The following is a 24,586-nucleotide window of genomic DNA, read 5'->3' as shown; positions in this document are numbered from 1 at the left end:
TTATGCTAGAAGACCACCCATTTTTTACCATAGCTGATCTTGTCAGTGAAGAACCCATTGTATGTAGACAATCAAAGGGACCTTTGGAAAGTGCATTTCAAAATGAGTCGAGACATTGCCAACCAACATGTAGCAAGATATACATATGCAAATGGGTTGTCTTTCAATGTTGTTTGCTCCCCATATTGGAAAGAGATATTGCAAAAAGTTAATGAAGGTCCATAAGGGCACAAGGACCCGGGTTATGAGGTATGTGGCACCTTGTTGGAAATAAAGGTCAAGGGGGTTGAAGGTGCACTAAAGCTCATAGGGGATTTCATGGATTGAGACAGGTCTGTCCATTGTTTTAGATGGGTGGCAAGATCAAGAAATTGTCCCTTGATCAACGTCATAGCAGTGTCCCCTAAAGGGGCAATGTTTTTGAGAGTCATGGATTATTAGGGGCAAGTAAAAGATGGACAATTTATTGCTGATATTCTCATCTCTACCATTGAGACAGTGGGACCTCGTAACATTGCTCAAGTCATAACGGACAAAGCAAAGAATTGTAGAGTTGTTCGTTAGTTGATTGAGGAACAATATCAACATATCTTTTGGACACCTTGTGCACTCCACTCACTAATTATGCTACAAAAGATTGGAAATAAAATTGAATGGATCAAAGAGGTGTATGCAGAGGATGAGCACATTCAGATGTTCATTACCAACCACCACATCTCCAAAGGAATTTTTATATGAATTTCAAAACTAGAGCTATTGGAGGTAAGTGAAGTATAGAATTTTACATTTTCTGATTTACATAATTTGATTGTGTAATGTGTATTATAATTCTTCTTTAAAGATTGTCTTTAATTTTTAATCATTTTGGCTTTAATGTCTATTATAGGCTGTAGAGACCCGGCTTCCCTCAACATAATTGTCTTAAGATGACTTCTGAACGTTAAAGAGGCAATTTCTAATATGGTGATCAGCCAAATTAGCCTATATAGAAGCAAATCAGCACTGAGAGGACAAAAAAAATTAAGCAAAGGATATTAGATGACTGATGTTGGGATCATGTGGATTATCTCCTTAGTTTCACTTAGCCCATTATGAGCATAATTCGCTATAATGACATGGACCGGCCTTGCATTGGAGAGGTGTACGATGGCATCGACTCAATACTTGAGAAAATGAAGTGCATCATAAGTGCAAGAGGGCAAGACCTTCAGGAGACTTTCATCAAACAATTGCATGCAACTGTTGAAGAAACGTGGAGCAAGACAAGATGACTACTCCATTACGTCTTCTTGCCTACACATTGACTCCAACATACTACAACAATCAGTATCTTAATATGCTAGGAAGGCTTGCCCTGTATAGAGATTTTGAAGTGTCTAATGGGTACAAGCTAGCATTCCTTAGACTCTTCCCTAAAGATGAATTGCGAGTTGCAATTACAAATGAATTCATAGATTTTGTGCACTCGAATGGTCAAAGTGTTGAGGCTCTTCATGATAGGTCCAAGAAGGATACTCATAGTTGGTGCCCTCGCAACTAATCAATGAATATTTATTTTTTATTATTTAAAGTTTTATTTATAGTTTTCTTCTTTTAAATTGAAAATTCTATTAATAAAATTATAAATGTATAACTTTAATTGTTTACTTTGTCTTCATACGTTTCTAGTTTATCTACATCAAAAAGAAACTGGAATACATATTCTTTCATCCACTCAATAAAGTGCAATAAATTGCACTCAAAAAGGGTGAAGAACTTAGTATATGTGCATTCCATCTTGTGACTCCTTTCACACAAACAACGTGACTACAAGCAAGGGGAGATGAAGATGTGGGATATAGAGTCAAAGCATACTGACTTGGATGCTTCCACTTCTCAACTTATTAAATTTGAGAACTCGGAAAGCGAGAACACTATTAGTGCAAGTGCAAGTAGCACCAACATTACATTGGTCAATGATGATGTTAATGATTTAGAGAATCCATTTGATGAGTAAAACTTAAAACTTAAAAATTCCAATTCTTGAAACAATGAAACTTGAACTCAATATTATTATTTTGATATTGAACTTGAAGTATATGATGCTATGATGGTATGATCATGATGCTATGAGTAGAAATTTATGGTAGTTTTGTGGTTTATATGTGATATCCTATTCTTAACTCATTCTTCTAGGCTGCATACATATATATATATAGCCTGTGAGCTTTGATCAACCTATGGTCACCACGACCCATAGAATTGTAGGGTTGTAGGCGGCTGCTGCAGCAGTGTATGAATCTCCTATAGCGCTTTCAACTTTCTCGACTCGGAGAAAGGTGGTAGGGCAATTCCCTCCCATCCAATTGCTTATACCCTAGGACTGCCTATCTTAGCTACAGTCGCCAACCATAATCCCCTTCCCATGCACAGACCATACCCGAGCTTCAGATCAATGTCTTCAAAAGCGAGGAGTATGCTCGTGCGTAGATATATATATATATATATTGTTTTTGTACTAACAAACCCAAAACCCGTCTTCAAATTTGCCGAACCAGCGAATCAGGTTCTCGAACCCGAATTTAAACCCAAACCCAAACCCGAATCAGGAACTTAGGAGCCCAAAGAAGAATTGTGCCAATCAACAGACATGGAATGTGCATTGATCACTAGTATATCTTCTTGTGGTAGTGTCATGACTCATTTGGTGCCTCTCTAGTTGTATAGATAGGGAATTGTTTCTAGCTGTAAAGATTACCATGGTTTGGAGTGGATACTAAACTTTCAATTGACTTCTAAACTTTGGATTCCTACTTTGAAGATTGTCATGGAAAATATTAGGAATCTACAAGTCGTTGAAAAAGAGATAATTTCTTTCAGCACATCTATTTCTTGTGCTTTCATGGATGACAACTGGAAGAAGTAAAAGGTAGTTTTGAGCAATTGGTACAAATGCACAAGGGAGATCTTTCATTCAATGGTGACAATAAGAATAAAAAGAGTTTTGTTCACCCATAGTTCAATAAAAAACAACTAAGTAAAAAATGAGTCCCAAGTCTCACATTGTCATTGCCAAGGAACATTGAGAAAATTCAACTAGGTATTGAAAAGTATGTGATGCCAACACCAATTTTGCCTCTTCCTTCATATTCTTGTACCTCAGATTCAGAAATTGAGGATGACATTTCTAACTAGTCATTCTTGGCTACTTTCCTTTTTTATCATTTTCTATTTTGAATGGATGAGCAGCATGTATGTTTAGGTTGTTTTATTCTTTTATTTCTTACTATAGATTCACTTAAAAGAATCTATATTTCCTCTTTTTCTGTAGCTTTTAGGGGTCGCCTTAAAACTTTTAGTTTTGGGGATACTTAAAGTTTTTTCAAATTCCTAAATACTTTTTATTGTCCCTGGTAGATAAGTTCCTTGGGCACAAGATATTCTTAATTGTAGTTGATGTGAAGCTTGTGCTGCAGAAATAATCATCCACATATTTGATATGGGATTTCATGTGTGCTTGCATATGGTTTCAATAGTTGATTAATGTGAAGAACAATGTCGGGATTTGTATCGACACTGATATCCATCTTAGCAAGTAATTTGTGTGCTTCTAAGGCTTCACCTTTTTGAAATCTTGCATTATGATTTGGGGTTAGAGATTAGGATTTGTTAAATCGTTTCTTATGTAGAACTGCCAATCTCTATTTTCAGCCAGTTAGGATGCACTTGTTATTTGATTTACCTTATTTAAGTTGGAAATTTTATTCATTAAAAACTTTGTTCGTGAGAGAAGAACTTTTCAGGTCCTGTGCTCATCCTCCAAGAACCAAAAAGATAGGTCAAATTTTATATCAGTTATTTCATAATTAAGAGAATTAACAATCACATAGCAACTTTAGATATTACTACTAGATGCCAAACACTGGAAGACCAAGAGGCACCACTTAAAAGAAACACCTCAACTATCACTTAATGGATTTGAGCTTGGGTCTACACAATGAATTAACCACTTGATCTCAACCCCTCAAGGCTTAAAATGAACATATTACCTCAAACAACAGGGATCAACTCAAAAGAGAAATTCTACAAAGAACATGAAATATATAACCATACTTAGGCACTATCTCAAGCCAAAGAAAGATAAAAAATTGGAACCCGTGCCAACCAGCTCAAACAAAGAAGTCCAACTCAAACAAGAAAGTCCATCTAGAATAATCAATCTATAATCATACCTTGACCCCACCTTGAGACATGGTAAAGTACGAAAATTGGACACCATGCTAGGACAAAAAAAAAAAAAGGAAATCCATATCAACATGAGCCTCATCTCAGGAAAACGAAAAGTACCAAATTCAGACGCCACCACACAACAGGGAATAATAGCAGTTCATTTATTGACATGTACAATAGCATTTACAGAATAGCATTGAGCAACTCATGACAATCTTAACTCACCATTTTTTGAAGTATAAAAATCAATGTTCATCATACCTACAGTTAAAATGTCAAAATTGATCAAAGAGTACCCATATGTAACAAATTTCACAATCAAAAACAGAATGATAGGCACAACAGTCAAATTGGTTAAGAGTAGAGTACCCATACGTAACAATTTCAATTGTCAAAAAGAGAATAATTGTAATATCCTATTGTCTGAATTTTTGATGGAATTTATGAATTTGTTTAGATATATGTTTGGTGTTTATTTCATATCTTGAATATTCTTGTACATGAAACGATAAGAGCGTGCAATAAACATAAATAACAGAATTTTCACAATGGAACTGTATACCCTTGTATACTACTATTGGAATGGTGAATTTTGGCACTTATTATAATAGCATTTGATGCTGCAATTACTCAGAAATTTACAAACAATACATGCAACACATACCCAATTCTGCAATCATTTCCAAACATGCCCTTCAAGAGGTCACCGAAGCTAGAAATAACATATAAATTCATGTAACCTTCAACCTGCAACATGACTCCATTATTGTCTCCAAACCCTAGCTAGAACTTCCACAAATCTGCTCAAAATTCTGCAAATAAACTCAATGATGAACTCTGAATGAATCCACCTCACAAGTAGAGTTGGGTTTCCGTCCAACCTACGAATCTCCAAGGGGTTTCGTCCTCAGATATGGCTGCTACTGTCAAACCAGCAACAATGAATAAATAATCAAGTATCAAATCAACATATCATAATGCTTGGTGAAGGAAGGAAACCCCTTAAATAGATTGTCTAAACCACTTTTGGACCTCAAAATCACAATTTGTGATTTTTAATAAACTTTTCCCTCCAATAAGTTCATCCCACTTCTAGAAGGCTTAATAAATGTTATAAATTCATTTTATAACTTTGCCTTCATGATAACGTCATTTTATATTTTATTTTATCTTCTTAATAAAGTCACTTTATGACTTTATTTCATAACTGAAGTCACTTTATTTTTATAATTAAATTTTATAACCAAAAGTGATTTTTCCCTTATAATATTACTTTATGGGCTCAAAATAATTTTATTGATTTCTCCATCAATAATTAATTGACAATGTCAGCCTCTCATCCCTTATATCTTCGAATTAGCCTACCGGAATGACAGAAAAATAGGCTAATCAACACCTGAATGATCATTGAGGAGAAGGGGACATTACAGTCCTCCCTTCCCGGAAATTGCTTGCCCTCAAGCAATCTGCACTAACATGTCGAAACCAAATACCAGGATCCTATATCAACCTCAGGAACGCTGCTACACCAGTCCGCTGCACTACTCTGATATAAACTTCGTCATGCCTTGAGTTGTGGAGCAACTCATCAAACTCCCACTGAAGAAAAGTATCAAGCATCCCGATGCCAATCCCCCAATTCCTCATGTAATCATACCCATCTGAAATCTCACTACTCATTTGCAACTCACACTTTCCAAGAAGATGTCTCTTATCTTGAAGAAGGTCGATCATGCATGCCTCCTGATGCAAACAAACATTCCTTTTTCCATGCATTCTTTTGCTCAAAGTGTGAGTACCATCATCATCATGTGAAGTGGTAGCAATCTCGTAGTTATGCAAGGGAAAGAGATTTTGATTGCCAAGCAACAAATTAATATTGAAGTCATGCGCAACCTTAGTGTTTCTAGACACTCCTTCCTTCATGGTGAAAGATTCCTTACCGAATGCTACTTCAAGAAACGGCTCTAGCTAAAAATGACAAACTTCAAACTTGCCTTGAACCCCTGTCATGTTGATAGGTGTCCCACTACGCTTCCACTGGAAACCATCTACTCCATGGATGCCAACTGCCCTAACTGAAATGCTCCTATCAATAATCAGAAAATTAGAGTATTTTGAGTTTAGGACAGTGTCAAAATCAATCAAGCAACCGCTGACAATGATCTGATCATCGTTCCCAAACAAGAAATCGGAGCTTCCCAAGCTTATGGCAGCACCAGACCCAATCAAGGAAGTACTGTCAAAGAGAAAATCAGGTTCTTTTGTGTGTAGGGTAGCATCAAGCTTCATCAAAGAATCGTTGTTCTTAATCAACAAATCAGAACTTTCTGATTTTGGGGCAGCATCAAACTCAAACAAGGAACCATCCTTCTCATGATATGATGTCAAAGCACAAGATGATCTTTCCCATGAAGCATCCACCTGAAAAGTGTCTTCCATCCCCTCAGCCATTTGTCCTCATCAAACATTCTTGCAACTTGGTTTTTTGATCGGTCTACAGCTCTTTCCTCAGCAATCCTCCCATCCAACTCATGCACAAGCAAGTTGTCATGCTCTTCTTTACTTGCTGTCATGAAATCAGATTGCGGGTGATCGGCATCTCCATCTTCTATCATGTGTTTATCAAACCTCACCTGGTTGTCCTCAATGGATTGCTCATGTGCCTCTTCTTCAAATAAATTTTTAGCATTGGAATGATCTATATGCTCATCATTAGTGACTTCAATGTGTTCATTGTTGTTATGCCTCTTATCCATCTTCTTAGCTTCTTCCAAAAGCAATTTCTCTAACAAAAATAACATATCTGATTGATATTTTTGAAATGCTTGAAAGAAGTCATTCATACCATTGATAAGCTCCTCCATATGTCGATCATTTCTTTGTGGACTTATACTATACCTTCTATCCTTCCTTGATGAACTTGTACCGCCTTTATCCATTGTTGTAACCATAGTTTTAAGACTCTTGGACTCACCACGAACTCGTGAGTCCATGGGAGCCACGAGTCGGATCGCCAAGGACTTGCGAGGCAAGTGCTGGCGAGTCTTTGCGAAAGACTCTACTCATGCAGCTCAGTTTACACACCCGAAAACCAATAAAACTCAGTTTTTTTTTTAGTTTTTCAACTCATTTGGCATTTTTGATTGGTTATAGCAGGTTTGCAGGGTTTGAAGGAGGAGAGTGAAGAAGATAAAATCAGCAAAAGAGATCTAGGTAAGGATTTTTTCTCTTTATTTTTTTCATTTGAATCATTTCAATGTTTTGAAAATCCAAAAAATCTTGAAAAACAAGGGGATATGCTGCCAGAAAAAATTCTATTTCCTTTCCTAAGTTATTTCCTCATATTTTTACTTCTTTCTGAATGCTATTTTTCCCAAATGATTCATTATCATTTTTTTTGTTGATTTTCCATAAAACCCTGCTGATTTTTTTATTTTTTCATGTTAAATCAGCAATGGCAAGTTCAACTCCAAGGGCAACCCCAAGGTCAGGAAGATAAAGAGATAAAGCATGGAAATATGGGATTCCAAGAAGCAAAAAGGGGGAGGTCACTTGCACCGAATGTACAAAATGGATGACGGGTGGAATCAATAGATTAAAATACCACCTTGCACAAATATTAGAATAATACTTAATTATTTTATTATTAATGCTCAATATTGTAAACTTAGTGTAAATATCTTAATAAGATCTTGCTCGATCTTATTGGCAGTTTCTTTTTAGAAACTTGCCCTCTTGTAATTCTTTGTAATCCTATTTATCGAGTGTTTGCTCATTGTTAATATACATTCAATTTTTTACCAATTACTTGCATAATATGGTATCAGAGCTATAGGTGAATTTTTTCAAAAAATTGTCTTCTTTTGAAAATTTTCGAAATAATTCTAAGTTCATCCTAAGGGCTTTCGTCTGCAAAGATTGCGCATGGTCTTTGCGGGCTGGTCTGAGGATTTTTTTCCTCTACCCACGTTTGTTTGCTAACTCGGAAAACTCAATTTTTCACATCCGTCTTTCTGGGTCTATGCTTTTTGCGCCTGATTTATTTCGCGTTTTGCAATCTTATGAGGTTTTTTGTGCGCGGTCTTTTTTTAAAGGAGTTTTGCAACTCGCATGAAGATTTTCTGGGCATTATTTTTTCCACGCGATCTGCATTTTTTGCGATCTGGGCGACGACTCATTTTTGACCTAGTGTTTTATAACCTTTATTTCAAGTCGGAATTTTTTTTTAATTACAGATTCCTTCTAGGTTTTTTGGGATCTCAATTGGGTCATCATCAGAATTTTCAAGGTGCCTCGATTTTTGAGCCAGCGGATCCAAATTCCGATAGTAAATTCTTTCTAGGTTTTTCGCAAGGATTTCTAGGTTGTTTTTGGATTTTTCTGTGTCAACTGAAATTTTTTTTCTTCAAAATCATGCCAGTCGTACTACATTTTTTGAAGTTTGTACCTGCATCTACCTCTGTTTCTGCATTGGGATTCGAATTTTTTGAATTTTGTGCCAACGCCTCTTCTTAGTTTTTTCATTTTTCGTGCATTGGGAAACGTGCAGGATGGCGTCATTGACCAACTTGATGTTGGAAGGCAATCAGCAATTTAATGGGAAAAATTATAACACTTGGAAGCAACACATGCTGACTATTTTTTAATATCACCACCTAGATAATCTTGTTTTGGACATGGAGTTCCGTCCTCAAACACCTGGAGTTGACCAGGACAAGTTTGATGACCACAATCGAGAAGCTGTTATGCTTCTCAAACTCTATGTTACAGATGACCAGCTACCTCAAATTCCTTCTGCCAAGTTAGCTGCAGAAATCTGGAAGCATCTGAAGGAGTTGCATGAGACATCTGACAAGGGTCGAGCCTTTTTTCTAAAGAACCAATTGTTCTCCATTATGATGGATGAACGCATGTCCTTACAGGAGCATCTTACAAAGATTAAGGACATTCCATATCAGCTCGAAGCTATTGGTTTGAAAATCGAGGAAGAGGATATGGTCGTCATCACTCTAAAAAGTCTACCAAAACCGTATGAGCACTTTATAGAGACTCTCAACATTACTTCTACTAATGTTGATCTGAAATTTCCATAGTTATGCACCAAACTTCTGCAACAGAATCATTGGAAACAACAGTTTAGTAGCGGTACTACTTCAGCCTCCTTAGAACATGCCTTTGCTGCCAAATCCTTTCACAAGGATAAAGGCAAATCCCAGTCATCCCAGTCCTTTCAGCAGAAGGGCTCTTCTCAGTCTCAAGATGGTTCCAAGAAAAAGAAGGTGCAATGCAATTACTGTCACAAATTTGGTCATATGATCAAAGATTGTCGTACCAAATTGGCTTCCGAGTAGCGGAAGCAAGGAGGGTCTCAGCCTAAAGCCAATGTTGCTGAGCACACAGAGCAGAAAGAGTCTGCCTTTTATGCCTTCATGACTAAAAGACCTGCAGATCATGTGAAGTCTTCTGCCTGGTACATTGATTCTGGTGCTTCTTGTCATTTCACTCACAAGCGTGCCTGGTTTGTTGAGTTCTCTCCCTAAACTGATTCAGTTATTTTTGGAGGTGGTGAAGAGTACACTGTTGTCGGCATGGGCAATGTTTAGATACTGTCTGGAGGGAGAAATCTCATATTCCTCAATGTGTACTATGTTCCTGGTATGGAACTTATCCTCCTTTCTGTCAGTCAGATTATGTGGCATTCTCCTTAGCTGGATGTCGTTTTCAGCACACGTAATTGCTTGATTGTTGATCGTGCTTCTAGCACTACTGTAGTTGTTGGCATTGAGTATCATGGTCTATATAGACTTGTGGATACAGGCGATTCTCTTGAGCATGCCTTCACAGCTAAATCTTCATCTATCAACAGTCTCTGGCATCAGCGATATGGTCACCTGAACATTCATTATCTTGCACAGCTTGTTCGGGAAGACTTAGTACATGGTCTACCTGATATTCAAACTCAAAATCATCACGTTTGTGAAGCTTGCCAAGCTGGGAAGCAGCACTGGACACTGTTCAAGGATGGTGACTCATGGCATGCCTCTAAGGTACTACAGCTGGTCCACGCTGATGTATGTGGTCCTATGAATACTACTTTTGTTACTGGGTGCAGGTATTTCTTCTTTTTTGTTGATGATTTCAGTCGTAAAATGTGGGTGTATTTCCTTAAGCACAAATCATATGTGTTTACTGTATTTCAAAAATTTAAGGCCTTGATAGAAAAAGAGTCTAGTTCTTCTATTATTACTCTTAGGTCTGATAATGGGGGGGAGTTTTGTTCTTCTGCTTTCTCTACTTTCTGTGATACACATGGCATAAAACGTCAGTTAACCACACCATACACCCCTCAGCAAAACGGCATTGTAGAACGTCGTAACCGCACCATTACAGAAATGGCTAGTCTATTATGGAACATAGAAACGTTCCTAAGAAATATTGGGCAGAAGCAATGTTCAGAGTAGTCTATCTTCTTAATAGGTCACCCACTCATGTTGTTAAAAATAAGACTCCTGAGGAAGCATGGTCTGGTCGCAAACCTAGGATCAGCCATTTGAAATTTTTTGGCTCTTTAGCTTATGTGTGGATTCCTGATGCCAAGCGCACTAAGTTGGATTCCAAGAGTCAGAAGCTCATGTTTACAGGGTACAGTGACAACCATAAGGCTTATCGATTGATTGATGTAGACTCCGATCGTCTTATCTTCAGTCGTGATGTTGTCTTTGATGAAGAACGAGGACCATTTCAGCTTTCCTCGTCTTAACAGCATTCTGAGAATCAGCCTTTGAAGGCTTCTGACTTAGATATTTGTCTTCCATTCGGTTCACCTAATGGGAGGGATGATGCAGATTCTGTATTTGATGATGCACTACCTGAGTTTCCTCCGGAAGATGCTAATCTTCCTCCTGATCCTAATCCGCTTCCTCTTCCAATTATTCCTCCTCCTCCTGATGTTGGCACATCTACTCTTCAGCCTAAATGGTGGGCTAAGACCATTAGTGCTCTTCGTCCTGATGAGCTCATTGAGGGTAGAGCTTTCAAAAATAAGGGCAAACAGCAAAACACGGTTAATTTTGCTCTTATGGCTAATATCCACAGTATCTATGAGCCTCAAACATATGAAGAGGCCAAAGGGATCCCAGAGTGGGAACAGGCAATAGATGCTGAGTTCCAAAGTCTTCAGAAGAATCACACCTGGGTTCTTTCAGATCTTCCTTCGGGGAAGAAATCCATTAGCTGTAAATGGGTATATAAGGTCAAGTATCATGCAGATCGTACCTTAGATAAATATAAGGCCAGATTAGTTGCTCGAGGATTCACACAGCGAGAAGGCATTGACTATGAGGAGAATTTTGCTCTTACTGCCAAGATGAGTACTATTCGTCTTCTTCTCGCAATTGCAGCTCAGTATGGTTGGAAAGTCCATCAGATGGACATGAAGAGTGCCTTCCTCAATGGTGAATTGCAGGAAGAAGTCTACATGACGCAGCCTCCTGGTTTCAAGGTTGATGGTTCAGAACCGCAAGTGTGTAGACTCCAGAAAGCACTCTATGGACTTAAACAGGCTCCTCGATCATGGTACATAAAAATTGATCAATACTTGGTTGCTCATGGCTTTCAACGTAGTCCTTCAAACAATAATTTGTATATCAAACACTCTGGTAATGATATTCTCTTTCTTGTTGTCTATGTGGATGACTTGATCATTACTGGGAATTCAGCACATTTGATTTCAAAAATCAAACAGGATTTGTGCAGCACTTTTGATATGACAAATTTAGGACTTCTTCATTATTGTTTGGGTGTTGAGGTTTGGCAGACTGATAGCAGCATCTTCTTTTCTCAGTCTCAAGTATGCCAGAAGCTTGCTTGACAGGTTTCGAATGCAGGATTGCAAACCTGCTTCCACATCTATGGAGACTAGTCTGAAATTGTCAGCCAAGTCTGATTCTCCTCTTGTAGATGAAACACAATTCAGGCAACTAGTGGGCAATCTCATCTATCTCACGGCCACTAGACCTGACCTCAGATTTGCAGTGAGCTACATCTCACGCTTCATGACGGCCCTCAGGGCTAATCATTGGATAGCAGTGAAGCGTGTCTTGCGCTATGTGAAAAGCACCTCAGATTATGGACTTCTTTACACTAGGAGTGATGATCCTAGACTCAGTGGGTTCACAGATTCAGATTGAGCAGGCTCAGTTGATGACAAGAAATCAACCTCTGGATATGTGTTCAGTTTGGGATTTGGTGCAGTCACGTGGACTAGTAAGAAGCAGCAGGCAGTGGCTCTCTCTTCGACAGAAGCAGAGTATAGAGGAGTTGTTAAGGCAGCTTGTGAGGCAGTTTGGCTTCGCCGGATGCTTGGCGATATACAAATATCTCAAGTAGGTCCGACTCCCTTGTTTTCGGACAATCAGGGAGTTCTCAAACTTGCCAAGAATCCAGTCTTCCATGAGAGAACCAAACATATAGAACTTCGTTGTCACTACATTCGGCAATTGGTTGAAGACGGATCCATTCAATTGTTGTATGTTTTTACCTCAGAGCAGTCAGCAGATATTTTCACCAAACCCCTCAGTCCAAATAAGTTTGTAAAATTCAGGGGGTCTATTGGTGTAGTTGATAGATTGAGCATTAAGGGAGGGTATTAGAATAATACTTTATTATTTTATTATTAATGCTCAATATTGTAAACTTAGTGTAAATATCTTAATAAGATCTTGCTCGATCTTATTAGCAATTTCGTTTTAGAAACTCGCCCTCTTGTAATTCTTTGTAATCCTATTTATTGAGCGTTTGCTCATTGTTAATATAGATTCAATTTTTTACCAATTACTTGTGTAATAACAAATACCTGGATATGGTGTGGAGGCATGCCCCAAATCAACTCCTGAGATTATTAGAGAGATGAAGGCCATTCTTGCTGAGAATGATATGCAGAAGGAAGAAAGGCAAAAAACAAAAGAAGTCATGGCAGCAGCAATGAATCCCACATTATCCACTTCGGGTCCCATTGGTCACACATGGTCGTCAGTCACTTTTATCTTTTGGTGACAATGAGGGTGAGGCTAATGGCACTCCTATTAGATCAAACCCTAATTTTTTTGTACCACGTAATGTTCCAGGTGCACAACCTTCACTTGAAGGTACAGGATGGAATAGAGAGAAGCATGAACAAGCACGGATAGTGTTGTGACGTATTCACACATCGCCCCATTGCAAATGGGGACCCCCTTTTTTTTTTGCTTTCTAGGGTTTGTTTTCTAGGTCTTTTAGGGTTTTGTCTGTTAGCCTTTGCAGGATGAGTGTTGTCGAGGGGATCGTTGGATTACAGGCTTTGCTTGAGCCAGGGTGAGTCCACAGGGCCCCAGAATTAGGGTTTCTTTGAGAGTCTTCCTTAGGGCCTGGTTTTGCTCTCGTTGCTAATTGTGTCTTGCTTGGTGAGTAAGTATCATTCTTGAAGGTCCGAGTTAGGTCAAGTTGGTGAATGATGAAGTCTGGAATGTCATCTTGATCTTCAAATGCCCTGAAATTTGGCTAAGTCTGGAATGCCCTGATCCTGAAATTTGGCTAAGTCTGGAATGCCCTGATCCTGAAATTTGACTAAGTCTGGAAAACTGAAGAATCCTCCAAAAACTAGATTTTGCAATATAACTCCTGGAGGTCCGAAACCACTCTCAAACATCTTGAAAGTATATATGGAATATAACTTAAAGTATAAGAACTTATACTTAAATGTTATATTCCATAAAATGATCCTGACGGAGAGTTCAAAATGTCAAATTTCGCTCCTAACCCTTCCAAAGGATCCAAAGCGAATTTCGCTCCTGGCCCTTCCAAAGGGTCCAGAGCGAAATTCTCCATAAGACATTTTACTTTGACCAAAACCTAGAACTAATGCATTCTTAGGCTTGAATGAAGGCAAAAACGCTTGTTTGAATGAAGAAATGTGAAAATGAAGTCAGCGTCTTGGCCAAGATTAGGAATTTCACTCCTGACCCTTCCAAAGGGTCCAAAGCGAAAAATCTTTGTGCACCTCAATTTATCACTTGTCAAGACCAATTTCATAGTTCCTTAGGCATGTTTGGGGGTGTCTTGACATGTTCTAACTTTAGGAGGTGAGTAAAGGTGGATGAGGTGAAGATTTTAGCCAAGAATGTGAATTTCGCTCCTGACCCTTCCAAAGGGTCTAGAGCGAAATTCTTGAAACACTCATTTTTTCCTTTAGCAAGAGTCAAGACCAAGGTGGAGATGCATGAAGAAAGATCTATGTTGGCCCCCCAAGGAAGATTAGAGTTTGAAAAATCAAGAATCAAGGTCAAAACATGATTTTTGCCCCTGACCCTTCCAAAGGGTCCAGAGCGAAAATCCTTATAACTCTTGTTTTCCTCCTTATTTTGGCTAGGCGTTGGCTTGATGGGAGATGAATGGGTCTGTTTTTGCCTTGAGAAGGAGTTTGGTTGATTTTGAAGGACAAGATTTTGACCTAAAGGGGAATTTCGCTCCTGACCCTTCCAAAGGGTCCAGAGCGAAATTCATCATAAACCTTGCTTCTTGACTTGAATGGATTAAGAACCTTGCTCCTAATGTGGATGATGATCTAATTTTGCCTTGTGAAGTGGTTTGAAGCTTGAAAAATGAGTAATTTAGCCAAGAATGAGATTTTCGCTCCTGACCCTTCCAAAGGGCCCAGAGCGAAAATCTTCCCAAAGCACATTTCATCTTAAGTTTGGCTAATCTTTGACTTGCAGGGTACCTTGGAAGGAAGCTTGGACATTCTTATTGCCTTTGAAAGGCTTGAAAGCATTGAAAATGAAGGATTTTGGACAAAAATGAAAATTTCGCTCCTGACGCTTCCAAAGGGTCTAGAGCGAAATTTCTAAAAGCTCTTAATTTTGCAGTAAAGGAAATCAAGTTTTGATTTGTTATGGCATGGATGGAAGGAAAATGACTTGCTTTTGCCTATTGGGCTAGTTTTGGAAAGTAGAAATGAAGGATTTAGCCCAAGAAGGGATTTTCGCTCCTGACCCTTCCGAAGGGTCCAGAGCGAAAATCTCTCTGAGACACATTTCTTGCCTTATTTGGCCAAAATTTGATGTCCAAGGCATGATGAGATGAAGTATGAACATGGTCTAGCCTTTGGGGATGTTTAGAAGTTGTGAAAATGAAGGATTCTAGCCAGGAAAGGAAATTTCGCTCCTGACCCTTCCAAAGGGTCCAGAGCGAAATTCCTTATAAGCCTACTTTTTAACCTTTCTTGGACATGAAACCTTGTTTCTAGGGCAATGAAAGATGAAATCCTACCTTGCAAAGAAGTTTCAAGTTCAAAAAATGATGATTTTTGGTCAAGAATGAGAATTTCGCTCCTGACCCTTCCAAAGGGTCTAGAGCGAATTTTCTCAAAACCTCTTCTTGCTATCAAGTCTTGCCAGATCAAGTGTGGGATAAGGTAAAATCAAGAGGAAGTTGCCCATAAGAGTGACTTTTAGTTGCTAGAAACCATGAAAGATGAAAGAATTGAGCCTAAAAGTGATTTTCGCCCCTGACCCTTCCAAAGGGTCCAGAGCGAAAATCCTTAAAATCATCTTTTCTTCCAAATTTTGAGCAAAGCCAAGCTTGGACAAGCATGAGAGAAGTCATTTGGATTGCCTTAGAGTGAATTTTCGTCGCCAAGAATGCAAATTTTGAAGCCAAATGAGAATTTCGCTCCTGACCCTTCCAAAGGGTCCGGAGCGAAATTCTTAAGATCACCCTTTTTCCTTGCGAATCAAGTCAAGATTTTGGTTTTTATGACCTGGAGAGGAGTGAGGCAAGGTGTTCTAAGTCTTGGAGGTGATTTGAAGTTGAAAGGATGGCGAAATAGCCCTAAAACAAGATTTTCGCTCCTGAACCTTCCAAAGGGTCCAGAGCAAAAATCCTAAATTCTACCTATTCCTTTCAAATTTATGCTAAGCTATGCCTAGACCAAGGTAAAAGATGCCCTTGTGATTGCCCTTAAGTCAATGGTTGTCTCCAGAAGTGATGATTTTAGGCCAGAAGACGAAATTCGCTCCTGACCCTTCCAAAGGGTCCAAGGCGAAAATCCTAAAAAACTCCTATTTTGCTTTACAAAATCAAATCAAACTTGGATTGGGTGAAAGAAGTGAACTATTTCCTAGCCTTGTGAGGTGGATTGAAGTTGGAATGATGAAAAATGAGCTACAAACAAAGAAATTCGCTCCTAACCCTTCCAAAGGGTCCAAAGCGAAAAACACTAAAACCATCCTTTTCTCCAAATTTTGTGCTAAGTCAGGCTTGGACTAGGGTGAGAAAAGCTATTTGGAATGCCTTGGAAAGATGTTTGTCCTTTAAAAATGTGAATTTTGAGCTGAAATTGGAATTTTCCTCCTGACCCTTCCAAAGAGTCCAGGGCGAAATTCTTATAGGGTCTGTTCCTGCAGAAAATCTTGGGCAAACTTCATTTTGATATCTTCTTGTTGATGATTTAAGGTAAGAAATGCTATGTTGAAATGAATTTATCATGTGTCCTTAATCATCTTTTGTTGTGTTTTGGCAGATGAAAGAAGACCAAGACAAGGACGACCTTCTCCAACCCAGCATCAACAAGGACGACCTTCTCCAGCCCAGCCTCATCAAGGACGACCTCTTCCAGTCCAACATTTGAAGGAAAGATAAGGTGGCATCCCAGTCATCACTCCTCCAGTCGGGTTGGTCCACTTCAGCATGTCCAGATTCAATGTACCTGACTCATCAAAGATGGTACTAACTTCGATGTACCTACCCTGGCTATCCATTGGTCGAATATTCTAGAGAAGACATGTGTCCAAATAATGCAATTATTTCATTGGCTAGAATTGAGTTTGTTGTAACAAACCCTAATTAGGGTTTTCATTGTAAAATCTCAGCCATTGATCTCAAGTTGATCTGAGCCATCGAATTGTATTGAGGGCACTATATAAGCCCTGGCTCCTCATTTGAAAAGGCTAATAGTTAGTCATTAATAGTTAGAAGGTGAATAGTTAGTTCATAGAGGTTAGAATAGCTAATGATTAATAGCAAATAGAATAGCAATTAGAGTAGAATAGGAGGACAAGGCAAGAAATTGTTGCCATTGATTGTAAATAAACTCCATTTTCATTGAAATAATGGTGAAGTGTGTCGTTTCTTGCAATATGCATGGTCTCTTGTTGAATCTTCAATTCTAGATGGTAGATGATTAGATTGAATGAAGAAAATTGTTGAATACACCTGTGTTGAATGCCTCTTGCTGATGGTAAGTGCACCTTGCGTGGTCAACTGGCATAAAATGAGCTTAATCTTAATTCGTTACACGTTCATTGTTCATGCATTTTCTTGAATGGTGATCATTGTCAGATGGTGCACGATTTTAACATATTAGAAGCATCCCTTAGAAGATCGCACTGAGTTGGTGTTGAATTGTTCAGCCTGATGGTGAGACCCAGCCCAGTAGGACTCCACCTAGTCATTCATCCATCTTCTCGCATTCTAGGTAGTAGAGTAGACTTCCTGAACCTGCATCTTTTGCCATTTGTTTGCCTTCCAGTTAGTAAATAGGACTCGTGATTCCAGCAAATCAGACATTTAGTCATCAAGTGTAAGTCCCCTTGTGATTCTAGCAAAATCACATCATACCACAAAGAGCTTATCCACGAGTAGAGAGCCTACATACAAGAACCTTGGAGTTGCTTCGACTAATCCTTCGGCGAGATCTTCAGCAGTCGGGAAACTTTGCTCAAGAGAGGATAAGGTACCTTTAGGTATTTTATTCTGTGTTCGCATGTTCATGAAAAACACATCAACAAATAGCAGCTTCAAACTTTTGGTTTTACAATAATCTATCTTTCAATGCAGCAAACAATGTGTATTGGGAAGGTTTTGTTAATGCATTAACAGTTGCGGGTAAGGGGTTTAAGGCCCCAACATGTCATGACTTCAGTGGGCCATTGTTAGAGAAAGCTGTAAAAAATACACAAGTTGTGGTTGATGATCAGAAAAGGTATTGGAAGAGAAAAGGATGCAGCATTTTATCTGATGGATGGACAAATGGATGGAATAGGACTCTTCTCCAACTTCTTGGTGGCTTCAAATGGTGCAATGGTATTCCTAAAGTCTATTGATGCCTCAAATGAAATAAAAAATGCAAAAACTTTGTGTAATCTGTTGGATGGGGTAGTTCAGGAAGTTGGAGTTGAGAATGTTGTCCAAATTATCACGGACAACACAGCTACGTATGTATCTGCAGGTAGAATGCTTATGGACAGGCATCCTACGATTACATGGAGTCCTTGTGCTGCACATTGCTTGGACTTGATGCTAGAGGACATTGGCAAGATTGGATGGGTGATAAAGGTGGTTGAAGATGCAAGAAGTGTCACCAAATTCATCTACAACCATACTTGGGTGCTTGCTTTGATGAGAAAACACACAAATGGCAAGGACCTTGTGCGACCTGGAGTGACACGATTTGCTAGCCACTTCATCACTTTGCAAAGCAGATGTTTGTGTCTGATGCTTGGTTAGGGTCTGCGTACTCCAAAAGACCTGAAGCAGAGAAGATTGCAAGCATTGTTTTTGATGAAGGGTTCACCAAAAGTGGAAAGGAGTTGACTGTGGTAAGTAACAAACACAAAAGTAAACTTTATACAGTCTTGTCTATTTGCTGATTTTATTTTTTAGGGGTTAATTTTGTACTAATTTAAAATTTGTTTTCATTTTTTTAGGTGACAGAACCTTTGGTAAGGGTTCTTCGTATGTTGGATGGAGAGGGCATGCCAATGGGTTTCATTTATAAGGCCATGAATAGGGCCAAAGAGGCCATTTCACATTACAATCGTGGAAATACAAGAAAATGTGAAATCTTTTGGCGCATCATTGATCGTAGGTGGACAAACCAACTCCACCAACCGATACATGCCTTCGCCTACTTTTTGAACCCGAAATTCTACTTCTCTGATTCATTTAGGGCTGATGAGGAGGTCATGCCAGGTGTTATTGCATGCATTGATAACAGGGCACCTGATCCTGAGTTGAGAGACAAGGTTCTTGATGAGTTGGACGTGAAATTTGACATTTGCAATTGCTCTATCTTTATTTAAGAATTCGGAAATGTTCATTATTGAATTTGAATTTGACACTTTGACTATCTATTTATGAATTTGGAAATGTTCATTGTTCAAGATCTACAAAAGTGCAGAGGGGAGACTCTTCTCATCACAACTAGCAATTGATAGGAGAGGAAAACAACAACCAGGTAAAAAATTTAGTAACTTAGTTCAATACTGCTAGAAAAAAAATACAAACTTGATTGTTACATTTTTTTCTCAATTCTAATATTTCTAAATGTTTTTTGTAGATTTATGTTGGGAGAATTATGGTGTTGGCACGCCTAATCTTCAAAAGATAGCCGTTTGTGTTTTGTCTCAACCATCCAGTGCTTCTAGGTGTGAACGAAATTGGAGTGTATTTGAGACACGCAAAGAAGAGAAATAGATTGACACAAAAACAGCTCAATGATCTAGTCTTCGTTCGGTACAACCTTCGCCTTCGAGTTAGCCAGGTGGAGGGTGTTTCACACGAGGCCATTGACTTGGATGAAATTGATCCACATGGTGATTGGACCATGAATGAACAAAATGATGGTGACGATGTCCTCCTTACCGAAGAAGAAATTGCAGAAATGGAGAGAGGAGCAGCACAAGATGCAGAAGGAGCAAGATTGGATGAAATGGAGGATGAAGATGAGGACAAAGATGAGGATGAGGATGAGGATGAGGACTTTGAAGAATAATCATCTCACCATTTAGATACCGCAACACCCATTGTTACTACTTCTAACTCAAGGCCTAAAAAAATGAGCTATATTAGGAGAAATACAAAGAGGAAGATGTAGTATTCTCTTTGGTTTGTTCATTGTTGTTTTTCACATTCGGAGTTGGACATATCATTATATGTAATTTTGTGAACATTTATAAACTTATGCTCCTATTATACATTTTAGAGTTGAAACTATGAGTATGAATGATGAAATTTCAAATATTGCGTGTTTGTAGATCATTTGACATGTGTAATGTTTCAATTATGGCTCTTATGTTCTCTAAATGCGTTTATTTCTTTATGTTTTTTTTGTAAAACTACGTTTTTTTTTTGGCCGAGTCTTTCACGAGTCCGAGTCCGAGTCCAAGTTTTTGGTTTGTTGAGTCCATGGCAAGTCCAAGTTTTAAATCTTTGGTTGTAACCTTTTTTACACCTGCTGTATGTGACTTTGCCTTCATGATAAAGTCACTTTATATTTTATTAATCTTCTTAATAAAGTCACTTTATGACTTTATTTCATAACTTAAGTCACTTTATGACTTTATTTCATAACTTAAGTCACTTCATTTTTATTATTTCATTTTATAACAAAAAGTGACTTTTCCCTTATAATATTACTTTATGGGCTCAAAATAATATTATTGATTTCTCCATCAATAATTAATTGACAATATCAGCCTCTCATCCCTTATATCTTCGAATTAGCCTACCGGAATGACAGAAAAATAGGCTAACCAACACCTGAATGATCATTGAGGAGAAGGGGACACTACAATAATAGGCACAATAGTCAAATTGGTTAAGAGTATGTAAGTAGAGCAGTAGACACAACATCAATACTTGGTCAGCACAAAAAGACAAATCAAACAACGGCCAGCTTTACTTAATGAAGCAGAAAAAGCAGTCAATTAGAATCAACCTCCATCAAATCAGTCTTAATCAACAACTTATTTATTTTGATGTCAACAACTCCATACAGTTTTATCCACTAACTGTCTTTCCAGGGAGCACATTCCAAAACCTCAATTACCATGAAAATCCCTAGTCATCCCCTTCCACTCCAGGACACGTCCCCCATGAGACTTTAGGCATTGGCGGCAAACATGCATTTTTTAGAGCAATCCACACATTCCAATTGATTTTTATACTTGTCTATAGTTAACTTCAGTTAATTTCATTACTTCTAAATTTATTTTTATTTTGTTCAGTTGTCCCTATTTGCTTAAGATTTTAAGGAAACTTGTTATCGTTAAGTGTCCATGCACTAGCTCATCCCTACCAAAAGGTAACTCGCTACATAGTTAAACCCCCCATTTTTATCCCCAAAGTCAATGCAAACCAAAAGATAGGGGCACTGCATAAAATTATAAATGATGCATTTATGAGGGGCATGGCAACTATCATCTGTGGTCATGAATGTTAAAAGTCAAAAAATAATGAAAATCAAGATGATGATCTCATAGTAATGGTTTAAAACACACGCAGAGTACTCGACGAGTTTCAAAAACTCACCGAGTTTTTACCACTTTAACTCACAGCAAAAACTCGTCAAAAAACTTGCCGTGTTTCTATAAAAAACTCGGCTAGACTAAAAAAATAGGCCCAAACATGTCAAAAAATTATCTATTTTTGTTTTTGCAGGTCAATTTCATTCTCTTCATCAAAATATATACATGAAATACAACATTTAAGTATAATTATACTTTAAGTTATATTTCATGTATATATTGGCAGGATGTTTGAGAGTGGTTTCAGATCTCTAGGAGTTATAATACAAATTCTAGATTTTAGAAGATCTTTTAATTTTTCAAACAGTCAAATTTCAGTAATCATTATGCTCCTATCAACATTCTCTTGCTCTCTCTAACTCGCTCACTTTATTTGCCTCGAATTTTAGACCTATCTATCTCCCTATCACTCTTCCTCTATCACTCTTCCTCTATCCCCCTCTCTACCACACTCCATCTCACTCTCTCCTCTCTACCACACTCCATCTCACCCTCAGACCCCAGCAAGGGGTGCTCCTCTTAACCTAATTTTAATTTGCAGATGCTTGGTGGCAAAGTTGGGGTGGAAATACCCCAAATCTCAAAAAAATTGCCCAAAGACAATTATGTCAACCTTGTAGCTCATCCAGTTGTGAGCGCAATTAGAGCTTGTTTGAAGCCATCGACACAAAGAAGAGGAGCAAGTTAGCTCAAAAACGCCTCAATGACCTTGTCTTTGTGCAATATAATATTCAATTGCGCATAAGGAAGGTAGAGGAAGTAGTAGGTGGTCCACTTGACTTGGGTGATATATATACTTATAGTGATTGGACATCATAGGAGCAACCTCCATTGTTTTCTGAGGATGACATCACTGATTTGGAGAGGCGGGCTATGAAGGAGGAGGGGGGTGGATTTGGTTTCACGCTGGATGACATTGAGGAGGAAGAGGATGAGGATGAGGATGAGGATGAGGAGTCATTGCCAGTGCCACAAGCAGGTGGAGACATAGCTTCATCTAGGATGGAGGATGAGCCAGCCATACCGAGCGAGGAGGCACAGTCATGCCCACTACAAACTTCTAGGACTAGACCCTCTAATTTTACCTCTCCCCTAGTTTTTGCTAGAGTTGGGAAGAGGAAGTTGTAATTGTAATTTGTAATGATGTATTTACTTTTGGTTTTACAAAAACTATTTACTATTTTGCTTCCAGGCTTCCAGCCATCAGCATTCCTCATGAGGATGCGATTTTGTAGACACTTTGCATTTAAATATATCTAGAATCAGCTTGTTTCTTTTGTGTAATCATTTATTGACTCATTGGATGCATCTTCTCATTAAATTTTGCAAAAAAAAAGCATTTTTTATTAAATTTAAGCATGTTTTTAAGTTGCCAATTTTTTCCCGAGTTTTTCTCCCAAGGGCTTGGCGAGTCAAGCTGAGTCGCGAGTAGTCCAACTATGGTTTAAATAGTACTCAATGATATTGCCATTTCTTGGACCAATTCTGTATCTGATATGGTATTTGGTTTTCACTGGTTGAACTCTAATAGTTGAAATAATATTAGGAAACTTCTTGTGGCGTAAATTCCAACTGAGAGCTATGACATTACATAAACATAATGAGATAATAATTTACAGAAAATGAACATGCAAGTGAGTCTCTAAATAATGTTTAGTTTAGTTCATTCTATTTGTTTTCAGCATTAAAGAACAAGCATTGAGAAAATGATAGTATAATTGGCTAAAACATTCTAACCTCCCATGGATCCACCATTATGTATGACGAATCTTCACATGCAAGCTCGCATAACTTAATTCTATGTTCTGCAGATGCCAAGTCCTAGAAATAGGAAAAAAGAGAATTATGCTTAAAAATGACCATGACGTAATATGCATCTTAAAGATAAAGGACAAAGTGAAATACTCAATTATCAAGGTCAAACCAAATAATTTCAAATTAGCATTATTCAAGCAAAAGGATGGAAGTATCATGATCAGCAATGAAAATCTTGTGCTTATCAAACGAATATGAAGTTAACAAACAAAGATCAATTTTGAAGTAGAGAACTCCAATTTTAAAAGACATAAGATTATATGTGACCAATTTTTAAGGGGTCTTCTCTTGGCACATATTTTTTATATCTTAATGTCGTCAAATCTAGCCTTAGTCAATAGTTCGAATTATCATAAAGCAGAAGAGACAACACATGTAATAAATAACTACATAATCCTTTCTTGGTTTGGAGAACTTTAAGATGTTTCAGCAATTTTAGGACACTTATCTAATTATTTATTAACTAGATCCTTTAATTGCTTTTTCACTTACGCTAAACTTAGGTGCTTTATTTTATGTAAGTGTCATGCCTTTTTAGACTAAGTTCACTTAGAGACACTTCTAGTTAGCTTGTTGTTGTAGAGCATACAATCTTTGCTTGATCTCTTTTGTGTGATAGGTGTTTTGCTTGCAGATGATTCTTGGATCCTATGGTTGATCATCAACTTCTATAGAAGAAAACTCAATACATTTTAATTTTCTTATAAGTTGACATAAAATGACAAAATTTGCAAATAATGAATCTTAATCCATTCATTACAGTCACAATTTAATTGTTTTATTTGGAGGTTCATACCAAATAAGTAAAGAAACACATTGGCATGCTCTCCTTCCTATTACTTGATGTTTGTAATGTCCCTTTTGTAAATAACCTAGTTTTTGCTCTAAAATCACAATTTCAAGAAACTTTCCTACAAGGGTTAGGAACATAAACTTAATCATAAGATATCTCTAATTTATTGGAAAAATTCACTCATTGGGAAGCTAGGATAAGGTGACTCGATAGGGTGCCCTACAAATCCTCTAGCCTAGAACCAAGAGCGGATATGCCATCCCTCTTGGCCTCATGTGGCCCATGCCATCCATATGAGGTGGTGTACCTAGTGAGGTGTCCAATCTCCCTTTTGTAAATGCCCTATTTTTTGCCCTAAAATCACAATTTCAAGAAACTTTCCTACTAGGGTTAGGAACATAGACTTAATCATAAGATATCTCTA

At 38.0% G+C, this 24,586-nt stretch overlaps 1 protein-coding gene across 4 annotated transcripts in view; it reads right to left on the bottom strand.

The window, feature by feature from the left end:
• LOC131034873 (uncharacterized) overlaps positions 1–24,586 on the bottom strand; it is a 240,508-nt gene that overhangs the window by 111,211 nt on the left and 104,711 nt on the right. For 3 of the 4 annotated variants that reach the window (XM_057966472.2, XM_057966469.2, XM_057966471.2), the window contains one exon: positions 23,292–23,375. The exons of the other annotated variant lie outside the window; for it this stretch is intronic. In XM_057966472.2, the coding sequence (XP_057822455.2) occupies positions 23,292–23,375 (84 nt within the window). The remainder of the gene's footprint in view (positions 1–23,291; positions 23,376–24,586) is intronic. 4 annotated transcript variants of the gene reach the window in all.

Source organism: Cryptomeria japonica, chromosome 10 (assembly GCF_030272615.1).
Source record: "Cryptomeria japonica chromosome 10, Sugi_1.0, whole genome shotgun sequence".
Classification (NCBI taxonomy): domain Eukaryota; kingdom Viridiplantae; phylum Streptophyta; class Pinopsida; order Cupressales; family Cupressaceae; genus Cryptomeria; species Cryptomeria japonica.
This window is presented reverse-complemented; position numbering and strand designations above follow the sequence as displayed.